General features: G+C 43.2%; 2 protein-coding genes across 4 annotated transcripts; one reads left to right on the top strand and one right to left on the bottom strand.

Moving 5' to 3' along the window:
* Positions 1–389: 389 nt before the first annotated feature.
* Positions 390–20752, bottom strand: TXNL4B (thioredoxin like 4B). Of its 3 annotated transcripts, none has more exons than XM_037025201.2 (5): positions 20560–20752; positions 18730–18917; positions 18053–18217; positions 16713–16864; positions 390–958 (listed from the first exon to the last, which is right to left on the bottom strand). In XM_037025201.2, the coding sequence occupies exons 3-5, from the start codon at positions 18182–18184 to the stop codon at positions 856–858; spliced, it is 387 nt and encodes a 128-aa protein (XP_036881096.1). In that variant the 5' UTR covers positions 18185–18217; positions 18730–18917; positions 20560–20752; the 3' UTR covers positions 390–855. The 3 variants fall into 3 exon arrangements, with proteins under 3 accessions (XP_036881096.1, XP_036881094.1, XP_036881095.1); XM_037025199.2 differs by lacking the exon at positions 390–958 and adding an exon at positions 13471–15037 and having other exon boundaries at positions 20560–20747; XM_037025200.2 differs by lacking the exons at positions 390–958; positions 18730–18917 and adding an exon at positions 13471–15037 and having other exon boundaries at positions 20560–20747.
* LOC108388106 (haptoglobin-like) lies at positions 7368–11746 on the top strand. The gene is made up of 5 exons (XM_037025198.2): positions 7368–7518; positions 8678–8760; positions 9033–9134; positions 9798–9872; positions 10832–11746. The coding sequence occupies exons 1-5, from the start codon at positions 7514–7516 to the stop codon at positions 11608–11610; spliced, it is 1044 nt and encodes a 347-aa protein (XP_036881093.2). The 5' UTR covers positions 7368–7513; the 3' UTR covers positions 11611–11746.
* Positions 20753–20831: the final 79 nt, after the last annotated feature.

Here is a 20831-nt window from a genome sequence, read left to right as displayed (position 1 = left end):
CAGAACAATCTTGAATAGAGCTGAAACACTTATAATTCCATATAGCAAGATTTACTATAAAGTTCCTTGCTAAGACATAATGAGATTGACCCAGGATTAGGCAAATAGACTAGGGGACAGAAGAAAGAATACAGAAGTAGACCCAATGTGTGGTCACCTAATTTGTAACAAAGATATCACTGTAATTTAGGGGCAAAGGATGATCATTTTAGCAAATGATACTGTATCAATTGCATATTTATATGAAGAAAGATGAACTTTTAAGTCACATCATACACAAACATTAATTCCACATGGATCACAGATGTAAATGTGAAAAGTAAAAGAATAAACTTCTAGAATAAAATTTAAGAGAATGTTGTCATGACCCATTAAGCAAAGATACTTTAATCAGGACACCAAAAGCGCTAACCATAATACAAAAAACTGATAAAGTAGAACTTATTAAAATTAAGAACTTCTGTATTTCTGTTTATCAAAATACATGACTGAGAGAGTAAAAAAACAGCCATAAATGTTTACATTTATCAAACAAAAGACTAGTGTCAGAATATCTTAAAAAATAAAACAACTGCAAGTCAACAAGGAAAAGACATTTCATAGAGGATACCTAAGTGGACCAACAAGAATATAAAATGTGCTCTACATATCATTCTATATCCAGGAAATGCTAATTAAAGCCATTATTATATTTTACTGCATATACACCAGAATGGCTAAAATTAAGATGTTATTGGCAAGGATATGGAGCAAGTGGAACTTTGCTGTATTGCTGGTGGGAGTGTATACTGGAGAACTGTTTGGCAGTATCTGTTAAAGCTAAACATATGCCTGCCCCGTGACACAGCAAGGTGTTTATCCGAGAGAAATAAGTACATGTATCCACCAAAAGACATGTGCAAGAATGTTCATGGCAGCTTTCTTTATAAAAGCCCCAAACCGGAATCCATTCAGATATCTACAAACAAGAGAATAGATAAATTAACTGTGGTTTACCCACACAGTGGAATACTTCTCATTAGTAAAAAAGAAAGAAACTAATACGACAACACGAATGATTCTCACAGACATAACAATGGGCAAAAGCAGCCAGAGGCAAAGAATAATTACTCTTTGATTCTGTTTATATGAAGTTCAAGAACAGGCAAAACTATGCAATCATGGAAGTCAGAATAGTTGATATTTTTGGGTTATGAGGTGTTGACTGGAAGGAACCAAAAATAGTCTCCTAGAGGTGCTGGAAATATTCTATATCTTGACCTGAGTGTTGATTACACAGTTCTTATGTGTCCATCAGTAGATGAATGGATAAAGAAGATATGGTGCATATACACAATGGAATATTATTCAGCCACAAGAAGAAAACAAATCCTACCATTTGCAACAACATGGATGGTGCTAGAGGGTATTATGCTCAGTGAAACAAGCAAGGCAGAGAAAGACAAATACCAAATGACTTCACTCATCTGTGGAGTATAAGAACAAAGGAAAAACTGAAGGAACAAAACAGCAGCAGACTCAGAGAACCCAAGAATGGACTAACAGTTACCAAAGGGAAAGGGACTGGGGAGGGTGGGTGGAAGGGAGGGAGAAGGGGGAAAAAGGGGCATTGCAATTACACACATAATGTAGTGGTGGTGGTGGGGGAGACGGGAAAGGCAGTATATACAGAGAAGACAAGTAGTGACTCTATAGCATCTTACTACGCTGATGGACAGTGACTTTAATGGGGTATGTAGGGGGGACTTGATAAGAGGGGGAGTCTAGTAACCATAATGTTGTTTAAGTAATTGTACATTAATGATACCAAAAATAAAATAAAATAAAATAAATGAAAAATGAAAAAAAAAGAATCATTGAGCTGAATACTTAAGATCGGATGTTTTTAGTAAATGATGCTGGGCCAGTTGTACATCTCTATGGAATAAAATGAGCCTGGCCTCCTACCTCACTTTTCTGAGTTTATGGAAGATATTTATGACAGATAAATTAGAATTGTCTTAAATTCCCAACACTGAGGGAATATTTGAAGTATATATGATACATCTCTAAGTTAGGAAGATGATATCCCATTAAACATGTTTTAAAGAGTTTGCTGCAACACGGAAGATGCCTGTAACATTGGGTGAAAAAGGCAGATCACAAAAATTTTGTGTGAAGAATTGTCAAAACCAAGTAAAAAATGTGTGCAGAGAAAAGCCTGGAAGGAAGTAACACCGAAAGTGTTAATAGTGGTTACTATTTGTCTTGGGGTGGTAGAATGATAGGAGGACTTTCTTCTTATTTTTATTTTTTCTGTAGTTTGTAAAATTTCAAGACTTTCATAATGGCAGAATAAACTTTGAAAAACAATGTTTTCCTTCCAAAATCAAAACCCCACCCTTCCAGCTCCTCTGCCAACTGTTGTCCTACCTTAAATCCTTAAAGCTTTTCTGCTTTCTGTTCTCCTTAAAAATGCATTTATTTCGTGTGGCTGGCTGCACTGAGGCTTCTCACTGGCCACCTGCTCATCTTGTCTCATCCTGATTCCCAGTGAAGAGAGAAGGCCTGTGGGCTGGATACTCTTCATTGCCAAGTTAATAAAGGGTGCCCAAGGCTGGCGGGCTGTGAGAGCTCCCTTGCTGCTCGACGCAAAAGTCAGGTGTAACACAGTTCAGGTTTTGTTCATAGGAGAAAGGCGAGTTTTCATGTACTTTGTGCGTAAGCATTTATTCTACAGTGGTTGTGAGAAATGTCTCATTTTAGGTACCTTAGGAGGGACGGCTCCAGCCCAGAGAGAAAGCCTCGCCCTCCATTCCAGGGGCCCATAGAGCTGTGGGCGCACTGCAGCGTGTGTACAGGGGTGGAAGAAATGATGGCCATTTACAGTGCAGATTCTCAGACCCAGTTTAGAACTATGGAATCAAATTTCTGGATGGAGGAGCCTGAGCTTTGCTTCTTAATAACTGTGTCAGGTGATTCTCCCTCCTTCATATATTTAAATGCTATTTGATACCTATAACTACTATATGTGATATAATCATATATGTGTGTGTATATATATATATATATGTTTTTTATATATGTATCTATATAGATAGGTATAAACTTAAAACTAAACCTCAATAAAGAAATGTGCATTTGTGAACCTACCACCTAGCCCAAAAGCTGAATCATTAACAGTAGTGTGTTTATGTTTATATTTACCCATGTGCTTCTGTCTTGTGCTTTCCTTCTGCCTCCCTATAAGACGTAACATTTTGTGTTTTGTTTTTCATTCCATTAAAATTTAAGAAAGTATAGTTTTTGTTTCTTTGGTATTTATGCCTGTACAATATATGGCTTCATTTTGCTTGCTTTTTTTTTTTTTTACATTTTTTTATTAAGGTATCGACATACACTCTTATGAAAGTTTCACAAGAAAAACAATGTGGTTACTACATGCACCCATATTATCGTGTCCCCCTCTCATACCCCATTGCAGTCACTGTCCATCAGTGTAGCAAGATGCCACAGAGTTCCTACTTGTCTTCTCTGTGCTACACTGTCTTCCCTGTGACCCCTCACACCATGTGCATTCATCATGATACCCCATAATCCCCTTTTGCTTGCTTTTTAATTAAGTTGAAGTATCATTGATATACACTCTTATATTGGTTTCAGTTGTACAACACAGTGGTTCAACAGTTACCCGTTATTAAATCCTCACCCCCTCTAGTGTGGTTACCATTTGCCAACACAGGAAGATGTTACAGAATCATTGGCTATATTCTCCGTGCTCTACTACAATCCCCTTGACCAACTTATATTATGACCAAGAATTTTTGTGCTTCTTTATTCCCCTCACTCTCCCCACTTACCCACTCTGACGCCTCCCCCATGGTAACCACCAGTCACTTCCCAGTGTCGAGTTTTGCTCACTTTTACAATTTTTGGCCCCAAGAAAAGGTTTATTTACTTTTTTTCTTGAAATTTTATTGTGATAATAAATATAAAACATAACATTTCTGATTTTAGCAATTCTAAAGTGTACAATCCAGTGGCATTAATTACATTTGCAACGCTGTGTAACCATCATCACCATGTGAAAAACCTTTTCATCACTACCCGCAGGAACTCTACTCAGTAACTCCCCATTCTTCCTCCCCACGGTCGCTGGTAACCTCTAATCTGTTTTCTGTCTCTGAGTTCGCCTTTTCTAGATATTTTATACAAGTGGAATCATAGAATATTTGTCCTTTTGCATCTGGTTTCTTTCACTTAGCATGTTTTCAAAGCTCATTCATGGGGCAGCCTGTGTCAGCACTTTCTGTATGTGGGTAATACTCCATTGTATGGACACAGCACATACTGTTTATCCACTCAGCTTTTGAAGGACACTCATAGTCTGCCTACCTTTCGGCTACTGGGAATAATGCCGCAGTGAACACTGATGTACAAGTATCTGTTTGTGTACCTGTTTTAAGTTATTTGGGGAATATTCCTAGTGGTGGAATTGCTGGATCATATGGCAATTCTGTGCTTAGCTTTTTGAGAAATCATCGTACTATTTTCCACAGAGACCAGCCCATGTTGCATTCCTCCCAGCAATGTACAGGAGTTCCAGTTTCTCCACATCCTTGCCAACACACACACACACACACACACACACACACACACACGTATTTACATTGTAGCCATCCTAGTAGGTGTGAGGCGGTGTCTCTGGGCTCTCATCTGCATTTCCCTAATGACATCTGCCAGTCATGTTGTTGAGCATCTTTTCATGTGCTTATCGATCACCTGTTTATCATCTTTTGAAAAATGTCTGTTCATCATTTCCACATGTTTTAATTGTATTGTTTGTCTTTGTTGTTGTAGGAATTGTTTATTCTGGATTTTAATTTTCATCAAATATGATTTGTAAATATTTTCTCTCATTCATAGATTGGCCCTTCACTTTCTTGATACTGTCTTTTGATGCACAAAAGTTTTTAATTTTGATTAAGTCCACTTTATCTTTTTTCTTTTGTTGCTTTTTATTTTGGTGTCATATTCCAGAATCCATTGCTTGGTTTGCTTGGTTTTTGAGCTCTAAAAAAAGAAGAATCATGCTATTTATTTATTTATTTGTTTGTTTGTTTGTTTGTTTATCCATTCATTCATTCATTCATTTAATAATCTTGGTACTGCATCAGACCCCTGAGCAAGTGCATGGGCAATATAGAAGAGTTGTTGCAAAGAGTGATAAAAGTGGAATGAAGTGACACCTTCCTTAAACAGCAAAGGTGAGTACAAAGAAAACTTGAATGATGCAAAAGCCAGAATCTAGATTGGATCTCAATAATAAATAGGCAATACTGGGTGCCGTGCACTGTCTGAACAGTGACTGTGTACTAATCCTCACAACAATTCAATGACCTGGGTATAAGTTTGCCCCATTGTCTCAATGGGGAAACTGAGACATGCTAGCTGATAAGTGGTAGGGTCAGAATTGAAAACGAGCCCAGGGACTGGATATAGCATTGCAGTCCTTACCATTTCCTTTATAGAAACTAAAATCAGAACTGCGGGTGTAAATCATTCATACTTAGTTGTTTCTAGTTATTCGTCCATTTGGAGTGGAATGCGCACAGTTCCCGTTCCTTGGGGGTGGGGGGGCGTGGCATGTAATTCTCAGAAAAACTTTCTGTGGTTTTCATCAAGTCTTGAGCTGAAAAAAGCTCCTCCAGGTGTAGTAATTGGGGAAAACCGTGGCAGGTGAAGCCTACCCTCCTGCAGTGAACCTTCTGCGACCCAGGCCATCCATGTCAACAGCCTAAGGAAGAATCATTCTTAATGTAATCTCCTGGACGCTGTAGTTTTCTTCCAAAAGTGTAAGATTACCCATGTTCTTTCACAGTACATTTGTTCTCATGTCTGTATGATACAGTCTCTAACTTACAATGACTTGACATGATTTTTCTTCTGATTTTTTTGAAGTATAGCTGACAAACAATATTATATTAGTTTTAGTGTACAACATGCCTCAACATTTATGACATTATGAAATGCTCACCATGATACCTGTAGTTACTATGTCTCCACACAAATTATAATATTTTTGACAGTATTTCCTATGCTGCATATTACATTCCAGTGTCTTATTTATAATTTATCTTGTACCTCTTAATCCCCTTCACTTCTCTCTCTCAACCCACCCCCAATTTAGGGTATTTTTATTTTGCGATAATGTGAAAGCAATACTGATTCAGTAGAAACCATACTTCAAATTTTGAATTTGGATCTCTTCCCGGGCTAGCCGTATGGGTGGGATGCTTTCTTTTGGTGCTGGGCGGCGGCAGCAAGTCACAGCTCCTGTCAGCCACGTGATCACAAGGGCCAACGACCAATAGGCTTACAACCCTCTGTACCCGTACAACCATTCTGTTTTTCACTTTCCATATTCAATAAATTACATGAGGTATTCAACACTTTATTATAAAATAGGCTTTGTTAGATGACTTTGCCCAGCTGTAGGCTACTGTAAGTGTTTATGTTTAGGGTAGGCTAGGCTGCTATGATGTTCAGTTAGGCTAGGTGTATAAAATACATTTTGACTTATATTTTCAATTTACAATGGTTTATTGGGATGTAACCCCATTCTAAGCTGAGGGAGATCTGTATTCCATTATTCAAATATACCACACATTATTTAGCCATTCCCCTATTGATGGAAATTTGCGCTGTTTCCAGTTATCTTGCTATTACATCAGTGCCACTGCAAATATCTCAGTGATTCTTCTGTACCCTCTAATTTAAGAACCACTGACAGTTTTTAAATGAACAAAGCAAGATTTTATTGAGTTGCTGTTAAATTTCAATTGACTAGTACTTGGGATACATAGGTGTAGATATTTGACTGAAGCATATCGATTTTTCCCATGTGCCTATTTGGATTAATTGGACTATACAGCCATGAGAACCACTGCCATTGAGTGCGGTTTGCATCAGTCTACACCACAGCTTTAACCATGGTGTGTGATTTCTTGCAAAGAGCAATGAAATAGGACACAACAAATATACTTTACTGATTTCAGGTTGAAGAACTTTAAAGTAATAGGGAGATGTCAACACAGGGTGAGGAAAATGATTGTGAAAAGGAAATGCTTTCTTTAGAGCCCCGTGTCAGCCAGGTTGCAGCAAGTGTATAAGGGGTTGGAAATAACCCAAAGGGGAGCAGTTTTTTCTTGTTCGGTGCTGAAACCCTCCAAAACAAAGAGACACAGATTTCGGGAAACACTTTGGCCGCTACGTGGGGTCATGCTGTGGGCAGGTTGCTTTGAGCTTGGAAAAGAATACCAGGGGACACTCAAGCATGAAGCAAGAGCTCGGCTCTCAACAGGGGTGTGTGTGGCTGTGTTCCCGGAAAATGCCAGTGACCTTAGCAAGGCCAAAGCTGTGTAGACACAGGCATTACAAAATCGAGGAGGGGCGGGCTGAGAAGTTGGAGGCATAAAAGGATCTGCAGGTGCCCCCCACTGCACTGCTCTTCCAGCGGCAGGACAGACCTGAGATGAGGTGAGTCCCCAGCTCTGCCCCTCTGCCCCTTTTCTCTTGGGTGTGTCATCTTTCCTTGCATACGTCTTTCATCTCCATGGCAGCCCCGCTATAGGAGAAGCCTACAGGAGAGCTGCAAAACTGTAACACAGATAGAGCACAAGGGTTAAATTCTAGTGAATTCAGGGCTTTGGTGTGTTAAGTCCTCTGCTTTTCTGCATTTGTAAAAAATACTTTCAGACTGTGCTGCCTTTCCCATGAAATGTGACTCACTCTACAGTATACCTTTTTCCTTGAGGGTATGACATTTTTGTCATTGCAGGGGATGCCAGCAGCTTCCATGGTAGACTTCCTGGCATTCTGAATTATGTTTGTTAGCAAATTGTTTTCTTTTAAAAAAATGTCTAATTAGGCAGACCAGCAGTGATGCATTTGAGTGACAGCACTTAGACTGTATCCACAAAAATTTTTCTGAAATGTTGAAATAACAACAGTAGAAATGTAACACATCTTAACATAATCTCAGAAACTTAATATAATCTCTGAATAGCTGATACATGTCAGTGAGATGATTAACTGGTTGAGTGTGGCCTGTGCATTGATGCCAGTGTCCCCCAGGTAGCTTTCTGGCACTTTGGGGTTTGACATACCATTTTCTGAAGGCAAAGTGTCATAAAGTAATAGAAATAACCATGTAAGTGTTTTAGATTATATATTTTAAAAACCTCTTATTATGGAAAATTTCAAGAAGTAGAGAGAATAGCATAATAAATTCTCGCTTTCCTACTTCAAGTCACCCACATTTCATTAGTAGTACCCTCGCAGCTCAGTCCCATAAGGGTGCCTGCGGGGTTTCTCTTTGCTGGAGAGCTCATGAATTAGTAACAGTTTAGTGTTTGCTGAATGCTGCCAGAAATCGAGGCCCACATACCCACGTGGCTCTGCCTTGGTGGTCGCTCTCTGAAGGCTGCCCCGGGGCATACTGGAAGCTGTTGAAGTGTGTATGTGGTGGGGAGCGGTTGCTTGGCCCTAGCAATTCCTTGTATTTTCTTTTCTGACTGCCGTGTGTGTGTGTGTGTGTGTGTGTGTGTGTGTGTGTGTGTGTGTGTATGTGTGTGTGTGTGTGTGTGTGTGTGTAGCAGGGAAAGCAGTCATGCTCCTTCCTGTCTTCTCTCTGCAGAGCCCTTGGAGCTGCTGTCGCTCTCCTGCTCTGCGGGCAGCTTTTCGCAGTGGAGGTCGGCAATGAGGCCACAGACACTGCAGGCAGGTCTGGGTTCGGGCAGGAGCTGCACATTCCAGCACCACTGCACCCCCTCTTTGGAAGACCCAGCTCTCCCTCTCATCCTAATGTCTGGTCTTCTTCTGGTGCCCTGAAGAGCACCGGGGAACCAGCCAAGAAGGATTGCCTCCCTCTTGCTTCCATTTGGGGTGGAGGGTGGTTGATGTGCAGAGAAGCTTCTCATCTGACTTCTCGTGGGTCTCTGAGAGCAGTTTCCCGGTATTAACATCCTCTTCCTGTTTCCTGCCCTTTGCAGACAACAGCTGCCCAAAGCCCCCTGAGATTGCGAACGGCCGCCTGCAGCACTTGGTTCGCTATGGGTGTAAGACCTACTACGAACTGCACACCAAAGGAGACGGTAAGGCCTGGGCAAGTGTCTGCACCCAGTCCAGTCCCTGGAGTGGGTGGGGCAGGTGCTGGCCAGAAAGTTCTCACGTGCTTGGGGCCAGGAGACTTAGATCCTGATGGGTTTTGTCACCTTTAGCTGTGGCCTTTGGGGAAATTAACTTTTCTCAGCCTCAAGTCTCCTCCTTTGCCAAGGGCAGGTGTTGCCATGAAGCCTGCCCATCTCAGAGTAGGCCTACACCTACAGGAGGCCCTCGCCTCGTGAGGACTGCACGCCTGGCACTGTTCTAAGGACTTTACATGCTCACTTAGTCTTCTAACACCCCACTGAAGAGGTGTTATTCTCATTTTGTGATGAGGAAAGTGAGGCACAGAGCGGTTGAGTTAACTTGCCCCAGATCAGGTAGCTTGTAAGGGGGAGAGTCAGGACTTGAACCTGGATTCCTGCCCTGGGCCACGCTGCCACCATCCCCAGGATCACCGTGGCCACCGGTCTGCCCCGCTGAGCTTCACTGGCGCCCCCAGCGCTTGGCTCCTAGCACGGTGTTCCTCCCTCCCCTTTCCCGCCTCTTCCTGCCCCTCCTTCTCCTTCTCCAGTTCTCCTTAAATACCTTCTCTCCCCATGCTAGGTCCGGATTTAATTTCTCTTTTGGCTTGTTTCTTTCATTTGTTTCAGGAGTGTACAGCTTAAACAATGAGAAGCAGTGGGTAAATGATGTCACTGGAGAGGAACTTCCTGAGTGCAAAGCAGGTAGGAAGCCAGGGGCCCTGGGAAGCAGACCAAGGGTGGGTGGGTGCTGAGGGCTCGTTCAGGGGCAGGCGTCTTAACTGACATGTCCTAGAGGATCCTTCCTGTGCGGTTTCCTCTGAACCTACAAGAGCCGAGATAAGGGACTGGGGAGAACCACAAAGGGCCGGGTGGAGTAGGTGGTGACGCTACAGTGAAGTTCACTAGGGATCTTGTTCATGGGGCCTGCAGGGCATTGACTGAATCACTGTCCGCACTGCCCCCAGAGGACCAGGAGACCCTCAGTGTACAGGTGTCTGCCTGGAGAGCCCAGGGCCGGGGTAAAGCAGGCTCCAGGAAGGACAAGTCAAGAGAGGGCATAAGGAAACCTTCATGCGCGGGAGTGTGGCCCGAGAGGCTGGAGATGGGTTTGGGTTCGTTTCTTGTTACCAGCAGGAGCTGGTGCTGTCTCCGTTTCCCTCTTGAAATGAGGATTTTGCTTACTCTCTTCTGCTCCTAGTGGGGTGGAATTGCCACCCCACCTCGATCTAACTGCAGTATCTGTAAAATCGGAGTTCCAGCCAATGCTGCTACAGATCTCTGCTCTCTTTATTCGGAGCGAATGAGTTAGAGCTCCTCACCCTCACAGTGAATTCAGAGGATCGTGGACATTCCTTTGTTGTGATAAATTGTTTAAATATACAGCAAATATGATTACGATTAATCAACCAGGGTTTGAAAATCTTTTGTGAGTTAGAGAAGCAGGAAATGGAACTCTGTCTTGGTGATGTGAAAAGTAAAACGTAATTTTAAATTATAAATATTGGAAGGGAGAGGAGCAGGTGGTAAGGGCAGAGCATGTAAATGTTCCCCGCGCCGAAGAAATGAACGACACTCTGGACAGCAACACGCGGTGCTCCCGCCCCTTTCCCAGCTCGGGAGACTCGCACCTCTGCTCATGATTGTCCTGCTTTCTCTGACAGTGTGCGGAAAGCCCAAGAACCCAGTGGATCAGGTGCAGCGCATCATGGGCGGGTCTCTGGATGCCAAAGGCAGCTTTCCCTGGCAGGCCAAGATGGTCTCCCACCATAACCTCACTTCAGGGGCCACACTGATCAATGAACAGTGGCTTTTGACCACCGCTAAAAATCTCTTCCTGGGACATACAGATGAAGCCAAAGCCAAAGACATTGCCCCTACTTTAAGACTCTATGTGGGGAAACACCAGCTGGTGGAGATCGAGAAGGTCGTGCTTCACCCTGACTACTCCGAGGTGGACATCGGGCTCATCAAACTCAAGCAGAAGGTGCCCATTGATGAGAAAGTAATGCCCATTTGCCTGCCTTCAAAAGATTATGCGGAAGTGGGACGTGTGGGTTATGTGTCTGGCTGGGGGCGAAATGCCAACTTTAATTTTACTGAGCATCTGAAGTATGTCATGCTGCCTGTGGCTGACCAAGACAAATGTGTAATTCACTACGAAGGCAGCACAGTGCCCGAAAAGAAGACGCCAAAGAGCCCCGTCGGGGTGCAGCCCGCGCTGAACGAGCACACCTTCTGCGCCGGCTTGTCCAAGTATCAGGAGGACACCTGCTATGGCGACGCGGGCAGTGCCTTTGCTGTTCACGACACGGATGAGGACATCTGGTACGCAGCTGGGATCCTGAGCTTTGATAAGAGCTGCACTGTGGCTGAGTACAGTGTATACGTGAAGGTGCCCTCCATCCTGGACTGGGTTCAGAAAACCATAGCTGAAAATTAATGCACGGCTGGCTGGGAGCGAGATTTCACTCTGGAAGAGGGAGAACTGGATGGGACCGGAGGGGATAAAACGTGGTGTGAAGCCCATGGGGTCCAGCCCCACATTGCCGAGTCAGTCAATAAAAACTCTCTTTTGACTCCTTTCTGTGCTATTTTTAGCCGTGGGCCGTTTGTTATTCTCTCATTTATGGTACAGCAGCAGCCAAGTGGTGTAGTCTACTGGGAGTGTGGCAGAAACTCCCCAAGCCACTGGGATACAAACTGTCCCCCTGTGGGGGTCACACTCACTGAGTGCCTACCAGGTGACAGGCCTCAGGAAGCGCACTGTTACCCCTGTTTGGTGGAGAAGTGAAGCCATTTGCTTAAGGTCACGCAGCTATTAAGTGGTGAAGCTGCCTGAGTCTAGGTGTGTCTGAACACAGACGCTGAGCTCTGTCCCCGGCCGCATCCTTGTGCTTCTTCAAAGTGCTCAGGAGAAAGGGCGCAGGCCTGGGGAGGAAGCCGCCGGCTGAGGCGGGAGGAAAACAAGTGTTCTGCCACAGACCTTACTTAGGTTATTTGTGCTCCAACACGCCAGTACTTCAGAAAACAGTCAGAGGACGTAAAGGCAGAATCTCTGGACTTGCTGGGTCCACATCACGCCTCAGTCATAAATACGCCAAGTGCGTTAAGCTTCCTGCCCATCAGTTCTCAGTCTCCTCCGTGAGGGGCTTTTACCAGACTACTGTAAACTATCTTAAAGTCCCTACCGACAATAACATTCTAGAACTTGGTAAAGAGTTTGAAGTCTCTTCCTCAGTAGGGGTAGCTTTTCTCACTTGGAGGAAACTCACCCTTTCCAGGAGTCAAGTGAGAGCTGAGTCTCCATTTCACAAAGAGCAGGGTCTTGCTATTAAGGGTCTCCCTGAAGAAAGGTCCCAGGACCTCTGTAAACAGGAGCTCTTCCAGCCGAAGGAGCGTTCTAACGGAGCTCTTCCTCACGGTGAGCCTGCGGTACACTGACCTTTCAGCAGCCACCTCGTGTCCCACCGAAACACGGCCTCTCCTTCTCAGGCTGTACACCGCCACCTGATGTCACCACTCTCTCACCAGGGCCTGCCCTTCCCTGTGATGTCCTCATCACACTCCAGGTCCATTAACAATTTTCAACAACTTAGAGCTAGTAGACCAATGAAGGGCTTAGATAGTCTAGATCCTGTGAAAGAGCTAATAGCCAGAAACCGAAAACAATACAAACACATAAAAAAGTGTACAGTTACACCCTTTTTGTCTAGGAGCACCTTGTTTTCTTGAAGAATAACCTGATTGTATTACGCGGCTTCTGGTCACCATTCAGGGGGAAAATAGTAAGAGAACATCTTTGGCACTGTCTGGATTCACTCATCTCTGCTTCCTTCCCCACAGCACCTCCTGCCTCCCGGGCTCCCCCCTGGTTTTGGTGACACTGCTCTGTGTGGCTCTGAACCCTCCCTGCCATCTCCCGCTGCTGGGCCCTCCTCCCTCTGGGGCCCTCTCCTCAATGCCCTTGCCCTCTCTGTGCGAGGACCTGCTATTCTTCTTTGAGGCTCAGGCGTGGCATCCTTTTTCCCACCTGGGAGCCATTCAAATTTATGAAGCAGCTAGTACAGCACAGGACACACAGCATGGACCCAATCAGTACTTGTGGAATGGAAAGCAACTAAGTTAGGAACAAAAACACAAATCAGGACTTTGGAGAAACATTCTGCAAAGCCCTCAGGAGGAAAGAGGGTAAGGGAATTTTATGTACGTAAGTTCTGAGGTTTTGCTGGCATCTGAGCACTTACCACACATCAAATACTATGTGATTTACGCTGTGAGTGACAAAAAACCCAACTCGCAGTGACAGGAGTGAAGGTGTTTTATTCTTTCATAGAAGTCTGGGGGAGGCAGGCCTAGAGTTCACTCAGCAGCTCAAAACCATCCCTGGGGCCCAGGCTCTTTATTGTTCTCAGCACATTCACTTCTCATCCAGCGCTGGCTGCGGTGAGGTCTGTGCGTGGAAGTGGGGGAGAGGAGAAGGTGGAGGTGGTGGTGAAGGGCCTTGCTTTGTCTTATTCCTGGAGTGGCTCTCTCCTTCCATCAGTGCAGGACACAAAAGCACCCAGCAGCCTTCCTTCTATGCCACCTTCGTTGGAACCAGGTCGTGTGGCCACCTCTCCCTGCAGACATGGCTTGGAGGAGAAGCACCTGGCCAGGGGGACACACTTGCAGTGACAGTGTGGAGACGGGGCCTCTGTGGGCCAGGAGGCCGACGGCTGCCCAGGAGGTCGAATGCTGCCTGGCACACGGCCCTCTGGCCCTGCGTCTGTTCTCTCACTCTGGAAAGTCAGTACCAGTAGCGTCCATGAGGTTTTGAGAGAGGCAGTGACTTGCCCAGTGGTGGCAGGTTTTGCCAGCAGACACTGGAAGAGCAGCAGTTCTTCCTAACGTTATTAAAACAGGCAAATACCAGAAAAATGATATTTCTTCCTGATAGTTCTGACATCTCTTTCCAGTTGAATCCTTGAAGTACAATTTTCTGCCTCAAAAAGGGGTGCAACTCTGACTTCTGGGAGAGAGCTGTTCCTGTTTACTAAGGGGTGTCAACTATTTTGCTCAAATTGGGTGCTGGACAGTAAAGGCTCAAGTTCTCATTTCTTAGGAAATTTAACATAAAATAACATAAAAGCTAGTAAAATGAGCAAACAAGGACACTGTTCTACAAATCTAGCTAGTAAGGCTCCAAAATAAAACAAACTTGTCCACTATCAGTAGAGAATTATGTATTCTAAGAGAAACTGGAATAACAAGGACTGGATAATAGGCAAGGGTGAAGGTGAGGGGGTGTGTGTACATACATTCAGGGTAGAAAGTCTTTTTGCTCTTATGGGAACTATTTACTTGTGTGTCAAATAAACATAGTTAAATTGTACTAGCCAGTGTTAAGAAGAATTCTATATTATTTCAAGGAATAAAGAAAAAGCACAATATAAGGAGAAATATAAAAAAACACACTGGGGAAATGGAGCAGTTGACTTGACTGCTCTGGGTTCTTGGGGAGTCACACTTAGGCACCCTGAGCACCACGGGGCCTGCGTGGTCTGCTACTTGGGGAGGTATTTTCTGGAACAGTCACAGCTCTTCTCCACTGGGATGCTGACCGCGTTCCTCAAGGACTCCAGAGCCTCCAGAGCAGCAGAGCTGGACTCAGGTACTGCTTCAAGATGGGCCTCTCTCTCCAAGTCTGATCAGGGTGACTGTACTAAATGTCTTGATAGAGAAGGTCATATTTGGGAACATTCTTGGGATCAATAGGACTTTGGACAATAAGTTTTCCCCTCATTGCTCCTCGATAAATTACTTCAATCAAATCTATGAAGTCTTGTTTGGTTTTGAAACTTCCCACAAACTTAGTGTGATCTGGAGACCTAGACGGCACAGAAGACAAACAGTCTCACTCAGAACTTCGAGTAATTACTTCAGGATAGACAAAAGGAATAGCAGCCCCATTCCTTTCTTCCAGTCAGGGAGACTTAAGACACAAACCTGGCAGTGACTGTCCATCTGTGATTACAGGGTCCATTTGAAACATGACTAAACCCAGTGCCGGGGGTCCCTGGGGTAGCGTGGAGGAGGGGGACGATCATGTGAAAAGCTTCACCTTCAAAAAACTCTTAATCACCTCTCAACTCACCATCAACCAGAATTCCCCAGGCGTCAGGTGCGCACAGCTTTGCTGTTGTTACTCCTTTAGGCTAGGCACTTGTTAACTAGTCGTCATCTCTGAGTTCTCATCAGTTTTACTTCTGAGTGTTGGATACTCTTTATTTAAAATACTATTTAGAACATCAAGTATGTTTACTCTAAAAATACTTCAGAAAAAAAATTACTAGTGAGGCCAAAGGCCACATTTTGGTGTATATCCTTCCGATTGCGTGTGTATGTGTGCACAGTTCTTCTTTCAGTCATGGGAATCACATCACGCAAATTATTTGGCAGTGTGCTTTTTTTCAACATGTAACATTTTTCCTTCAAAGTCATTAAACAAGCATCTACAATCATATGAAACTGATACGTATCCAGCATTACTCTATGGACACCTAGGTTCTTTCTAAGGACTGTGCTTTCTAAACAATGGTGGGAAGAACAACCATGTAGCCAGTGTTGCCCACTGGCATGAGTATTTTCACTTCAGATAAATTCCTGGAGATCCAATTGCAGGGTTAAAGTTTTTTACACACTTTTAAGGTGGTAAGTAGTGTAAAAAACTACCCTCTAAAAAGACTGCACCAAATTAATGCTTATGTCAACTGTGTTCTAGCAGAATAAATAGCTTTAAAATAGATAATATGTAACATGATTGCAAAAAGATAATACAAAGCAGGTACCCAATCTAGATAAGTGAACACCTCAGCCACAGTAAAAAATGGTAAGAATTATGGGTACATTCAAAATAAATATTAAGTATTGGGATGCTGGCTGGCTGGTGGAAGGCATTAAAGATATCATGTTACATATTCTTGAGACAGACATCTTTGAAGAATGATTTCAAAATTCTCTGTGTGGCAGAAGACAGGAAACTTGGCTAAGAGAGAAGCATGTCTCAGCTTGCTGGAAGGAACAGTTTTATAAATGCAGCTGACCAGTCCCAGAAGTTTAAGAATAATGACATATTTTTGTTTTAAATGAAATTCCTGGGAAACTCTTAAAAAGGTTCTGTATTTTCTACACAAAAGGGTGGTTAAGCTTCACAAACTGTACTATTCTTTCATACTTAAGTAGGCAGTTAGAATTTAACAATTGTACTGGAAACTGTCTCATTTTCCACCAAAGTCTTTCATAAAAAAAAATCAGAGTGCATCCTAGCTGAGGTGAGGATTTAATAATACGGGTAACTGGTGAAACACAGTGCTGTACACTTGAAACCAATATAAGATTGTGTATCAATGATACTTCAATAAAAGAGAATTGAGTGCATCAATTGAGAAAACAGTACCAATATAGGATTCACAAAGCCACTATCACATGACAATAGGTGAGCTGAAACTGCTTAGATCAAAGAAACTTTTAAGGCTACAATGACTTCATGTCAATCTAACTTACCCATAATCCACTTTCATATGCTGCCCATTGAAGAAAAACACAGTAGATGGAATGTAACTGATGTCAAAATAGTGTGTATAAACTGGAGTTTGGTCCACATCTACCAAGTATATAGAGGCCATTTTACTCAAGTCAGAAGAGGTCTTAGAAAGCTGTAAATGAGGAGAGAGATGCAGGTTAAAATATGAGAGTTGCTGCTGTTTCTTCTCGGAAACTTTTTACTAGAATAGAGTATTCTGTTTGGAAAAGTTCCTGGACTAAGAATGGATTTATAAAATCCATGCTCACTTAAAAGAAAAAATTAAACCACTCAGAAATATGAACTACAGATACTGAGATTACCCCATCTTCCCTTCCAAAACCCCCATGAGTCAAAATTCTAACCAGGGTAGCAAACCCTGACATGGCACTGACTGTCCGAGTGCTCTGCACTTACTGCTCATTTGCTGTGTGCATTCTTAGGAGGTGTGCACATTGTAGTGCCCATTTCATAGGTGAGGAGACCAAGCCACAGGGAGGGAATCTGTCCCTGGCCACAGCTACTAAGCGGTGAGGCTGGGATTTGACCTCAGCTTGGCTTCAGAGTCTATACTCTTGATCTCTGTGATCTTCCCTCCCACTACAGCTGAGGGTTGCAATCCTCTGGCACCTTGGCCCAAGGTTACTATATATTACAGACCCATTTTTAATCACAACAATGAGGATTCCTGCACTGGATCCATACTGTGCAGCAGCAGAAATGGTGAGAAGAGGTCTTAGACCATGGGTAAGAGTCTCTCTTTCTAATAAAGGGTGACAGATTAAGCTTACTGTGTCCCATACTCCCTTCCCTACTCATCAGTGTGAAGATGTGTAGTGAAATCAGAGATTCTCATCAGGCAGCACCAGCATACTAGACAAGTATATTTTCAGGCAGAGAAAACAAATTCAAATCCCAGCTCTTCAATTTAGTGGTTCTGTGTCTGGGAAGTCACCAGACCTCCCTGGCATTCATCTCATTTCCCATTTTGGGAACAGTAATTATCTCACTGCTGTGAGCACCAAATAAGATAATGTTCATAGATGCTTGTTAATAATGTTTCTGGTCTTCTATTGCCTTGGTGGTGAAACTGAGTTTCCACAGCTGCCAGTGGGGAAGGACGTCCAGAAGGGGATCAGCATAATCACAGATTTGGGGGTTCAGCTCAGGGCAGGCACATGATCAACTCTAAGTGAAAATGTGTTAACGAATGAACAGCTATATCCCTGGGCCCTGCCTGCTCCTTTTCATGCACTTTGCAGATGTTGAAGTGAGAAGGCGTAGATTTTTAGGAAAGTATTTACCTAAAAAATTCACTTACAATATCATCTAGCTGCAGACAGACAGGATCCTCATCTCTCCCAAACCTGAGAACCAACACCTTCTCTGCAGTACTTTTTATTGCCTGGTCCACTTCTTTTTTGCTAGTCAGCTTGGGCAAGAGGAAGCTCATCTTGAATCCAAATGTTAATTCTCACTGTCAGTCCTGAAATTAATTTTTGGAGTAGGTAATAACTATTTTTCTTTCAAAAGGGATTCATACAATGTAGTATCAAAAAAGTAAAAGCAACCCACCAAATACAGGAACTGGTGGCAAGTAAGAACACAGTTTAAAAAGAAACATAAAGGCATACTATGAAAAATCTCCTTCTCTCTGTCTCCCCTCATCTAGCCCAGCTCCCACTGCCCTATTTCTCCCCACACCAGGGAACTCTTTCATTAGTTTCTCATGTATCTTCTAGTTTTGCTATGCATTCACAAAAAAATACAAATATACATTCCTACTTCCTCTTTTACCCAAAGATAGCCTAGCCTGTTCTGTAAGTTGGGGTTCTATGAGGAAAGAGATGACATCCTCAAATTTGGTTATTTGAAGACACTTTCATTAAGGCGAGGTGTAGGAAAACAACAGGGTGTAGCACTGTACTCTGGGGCTAGTAACAGGGTGGCGCTGTTCCCACCTCTAGGCCTCAAGGAGTCATGGGAGGGAGTAGTTACCAGAATCCTGTGGCTGAGATGGCTGAGTGGAGAAGGCTGCTGCATAGGTCAGCCTGCAGCTAAGGTATGCCACCATTCTCCTCCCTCCCTCTGGTCTCCTGCTAATGTTCCCACTGGCCGACTCCAATAAGAAGCAGAGGCAGGCAAGCCTCCTGGTCCCAGAGCACTTCAGCGGAGGAAGAGTGGATCTGGAGGGGCAAATGACAGATGCCCAGCACACATACCTTACCTACTCTTCTACAATTTGCACTTTAGCTATGTATCTTCCAATATCTCTATATAGAAAACTCACACCGTTTGTCACAACAGCATACAATTTCATGCATTTACCACACCTTTTAAACAGTCATTTATTAGTGCACATTTGTATTATCATGAATCCTGGTTTAAAAATTCTTGGTATCTTACTAGATGCACCTCATCACATGGCAAACAGATCATTTAAGAATGTGTATGAAAACCACACACAAACACATCATAAAATACTGATGTGAAAGGGGCAAATCCTAGTCTAACCCCCTCATTTTCATATTAGTTTGCTTATAGTTACAGTTTTAGCTACAAGAACAAGGCCATCAAATTTCCAGTCCTTTTATTACAATAAGCTCCTATTCTTATGGTTGAGAAACTCTTCGATCAAAAGCTTCATTTTTGAGTCCACTCATGGGAGACTCCATTGAGATACTTGGTATTCTGAATTCAGTTCCAAAGTTGGCTAATGTTATGAAAAGGGAGGATTACTCCCTCCCTCCCTTTCTTGTGATGTTACATTTTAAGATATGAATTAATAAGACTCCATATAGGAAATGAAATTGTTCCAGGAAGAGGTCATACTTTAAACAGGAAATCTGGTTGCAACAAGGGACTTTATCAAATGTGAGTAGCAGAACAAATTCCTTATGGAAGGGAAAGCAGAAGAGAAGGTGGATCAGTCCTACCACTAGAATTCAAGTGAATAGCAACTCCTGTATGTTATCGATAAACAGGAGGAAGAGAGCAGAAGGCAAAATTTTCACAGGGAGGGGGCAAGGGAAATGGGTAAATATTGGAAGGAGGAGAGGGAAATTGGGATCACACCTGATAAAATGTCCAAAGCAAAGGATCCCAACAGAGACTTCACCAAGGAAGAGGTACAAATGGACAGTAAATATATTTGGGAAGTTAATCTTTACTAGTAAGCAAGGAAAAGCAAATTAAAAAATACAAATAAATAGCATTAAATTGGAAAAGATCAAACAACAATGGCAAGACTGTGAATGAAAGCGCAGGCATTCATAGTCCCCTCTAAATGCAGAAAAGCAAAACTTTCCTAGAAAGGAAACTGAAGTACTCTTCGACCAGCAGTTCCATTACTGAGAATTAATTCTTAGTTAATAATCAGGCATGTGCACAAAGACTTATGTACAAAAATTATTCATATTTGTAATGGTGAAAACCTAGCAACAACCTAAATGGCCATCAATAGGGGATTGGTGAAATAAAAGTACAGTTCTGCAAAGTACTGTTACACAGCCACTACATATTGTGTTACATGTGCCCGTTTCACATATGAAAAGTTCTCATGATAAAGACGTTATGAAACAGTATATAAAGTGTAATTCCACTTTTGTACGAAACCCATATAATGCATTGGTACATATTTACATGGAAAAATAACTGGAAATAAATATCCCCAAACTCCGTCACTGGTTCTCTGCGAGCGGCCAGGTGATTATATTTACGTCGGTGCCGTGCGTTCTTATTTTTCCAAAACACTCGATATATAGTTTTTATACAATGCCTGTGGTTGGGCACTCCTGGCCCAAAACTGCTAGGGAAGACGATACTTACTTTATTTGTACAAGTCACCTCCCTCTCTTCCACTTCAGGACCGTCAGCAACCCCAACCTCCTCTCCAAAGAGTAGAGACACTGGCGGCTCCGTTCTTCCGTCCCATCCGCCACAGCAGCCCTAACCCCAAGCAACTCCCGGCTGTTGCATAGCAACCCTCGAAGGGTCCCTTAAGAAGACGGAAACGGAAGCGCGTGGGCGCCCCCGCTCAATAGTCCAATAAACAGAAAGGGTTCTTCTGGTCACCGCCCACTTTTCCCGGCTTTAACCGG

Source organism: Manis javanica, chromosome 17 (genome assembly GCF_040802235.1).
Source record: "Manis javanica isolate MJ-LG chromosome 17, MJ_LKY, whole genome shotgun sequence".
In the NCBI taxonomy this organism is placed as follows: Eukaryota; Metazoa; Chordata; class Mammalia; order Pholidota; family Manidae; genus Manis; species Manis javanica.
This window is presented reverse-complemented; position numbering and strand designations above follow the sequence as displayed.

What these genes read in the sequence shown, in the direction of transcription:
- LOC108388106 (XM_037025198.2), top strand. An exon ending in TGAGGCCACAGACACTGCAG is followed by an intron (nt 8,761 to 9,032) that starts GCAGGTCTGGGT and finishes TGCCCTTTGCAG; the next exon opens with ACAACAGCTGCCCAAAGCCC. An exon ending in ACTTCCTGAGTGCAAAGCAG is followed by an intron (nt 9,873 to 10,831) that starts GTAGGAAGCCAG and finishes TTTCTCTGACAG; the next exon opens with TGTGCGGAAAGCCCAAGAAC.
- TXNL4B (XM_037025199.2), bottom strand. Translation starts at nt 18,184, where the DNA reads ATGAGCTTCCTCTTGCCCAAGCTGACTAGCAAAAAAGAAGTGGACCAG. An exon ending in GTCTGCAGCTAGATGATATT is followed by an intron (nt 16,865 to 18,052) that starts GTAAGTGAATTT and finishes CCTCATTTACAG; the next exon opens with CTTTCTAAGACCTCTTCTGA. An exon ending in CATATGAAAGTGGATTATGG is followed by an intron (nt 15,038 to 16,712) that starts GTAAGTTAGATT and finishes TGTGCCGTCTAG; the next exon opens with GTCTCCAGATCACACTAAGT.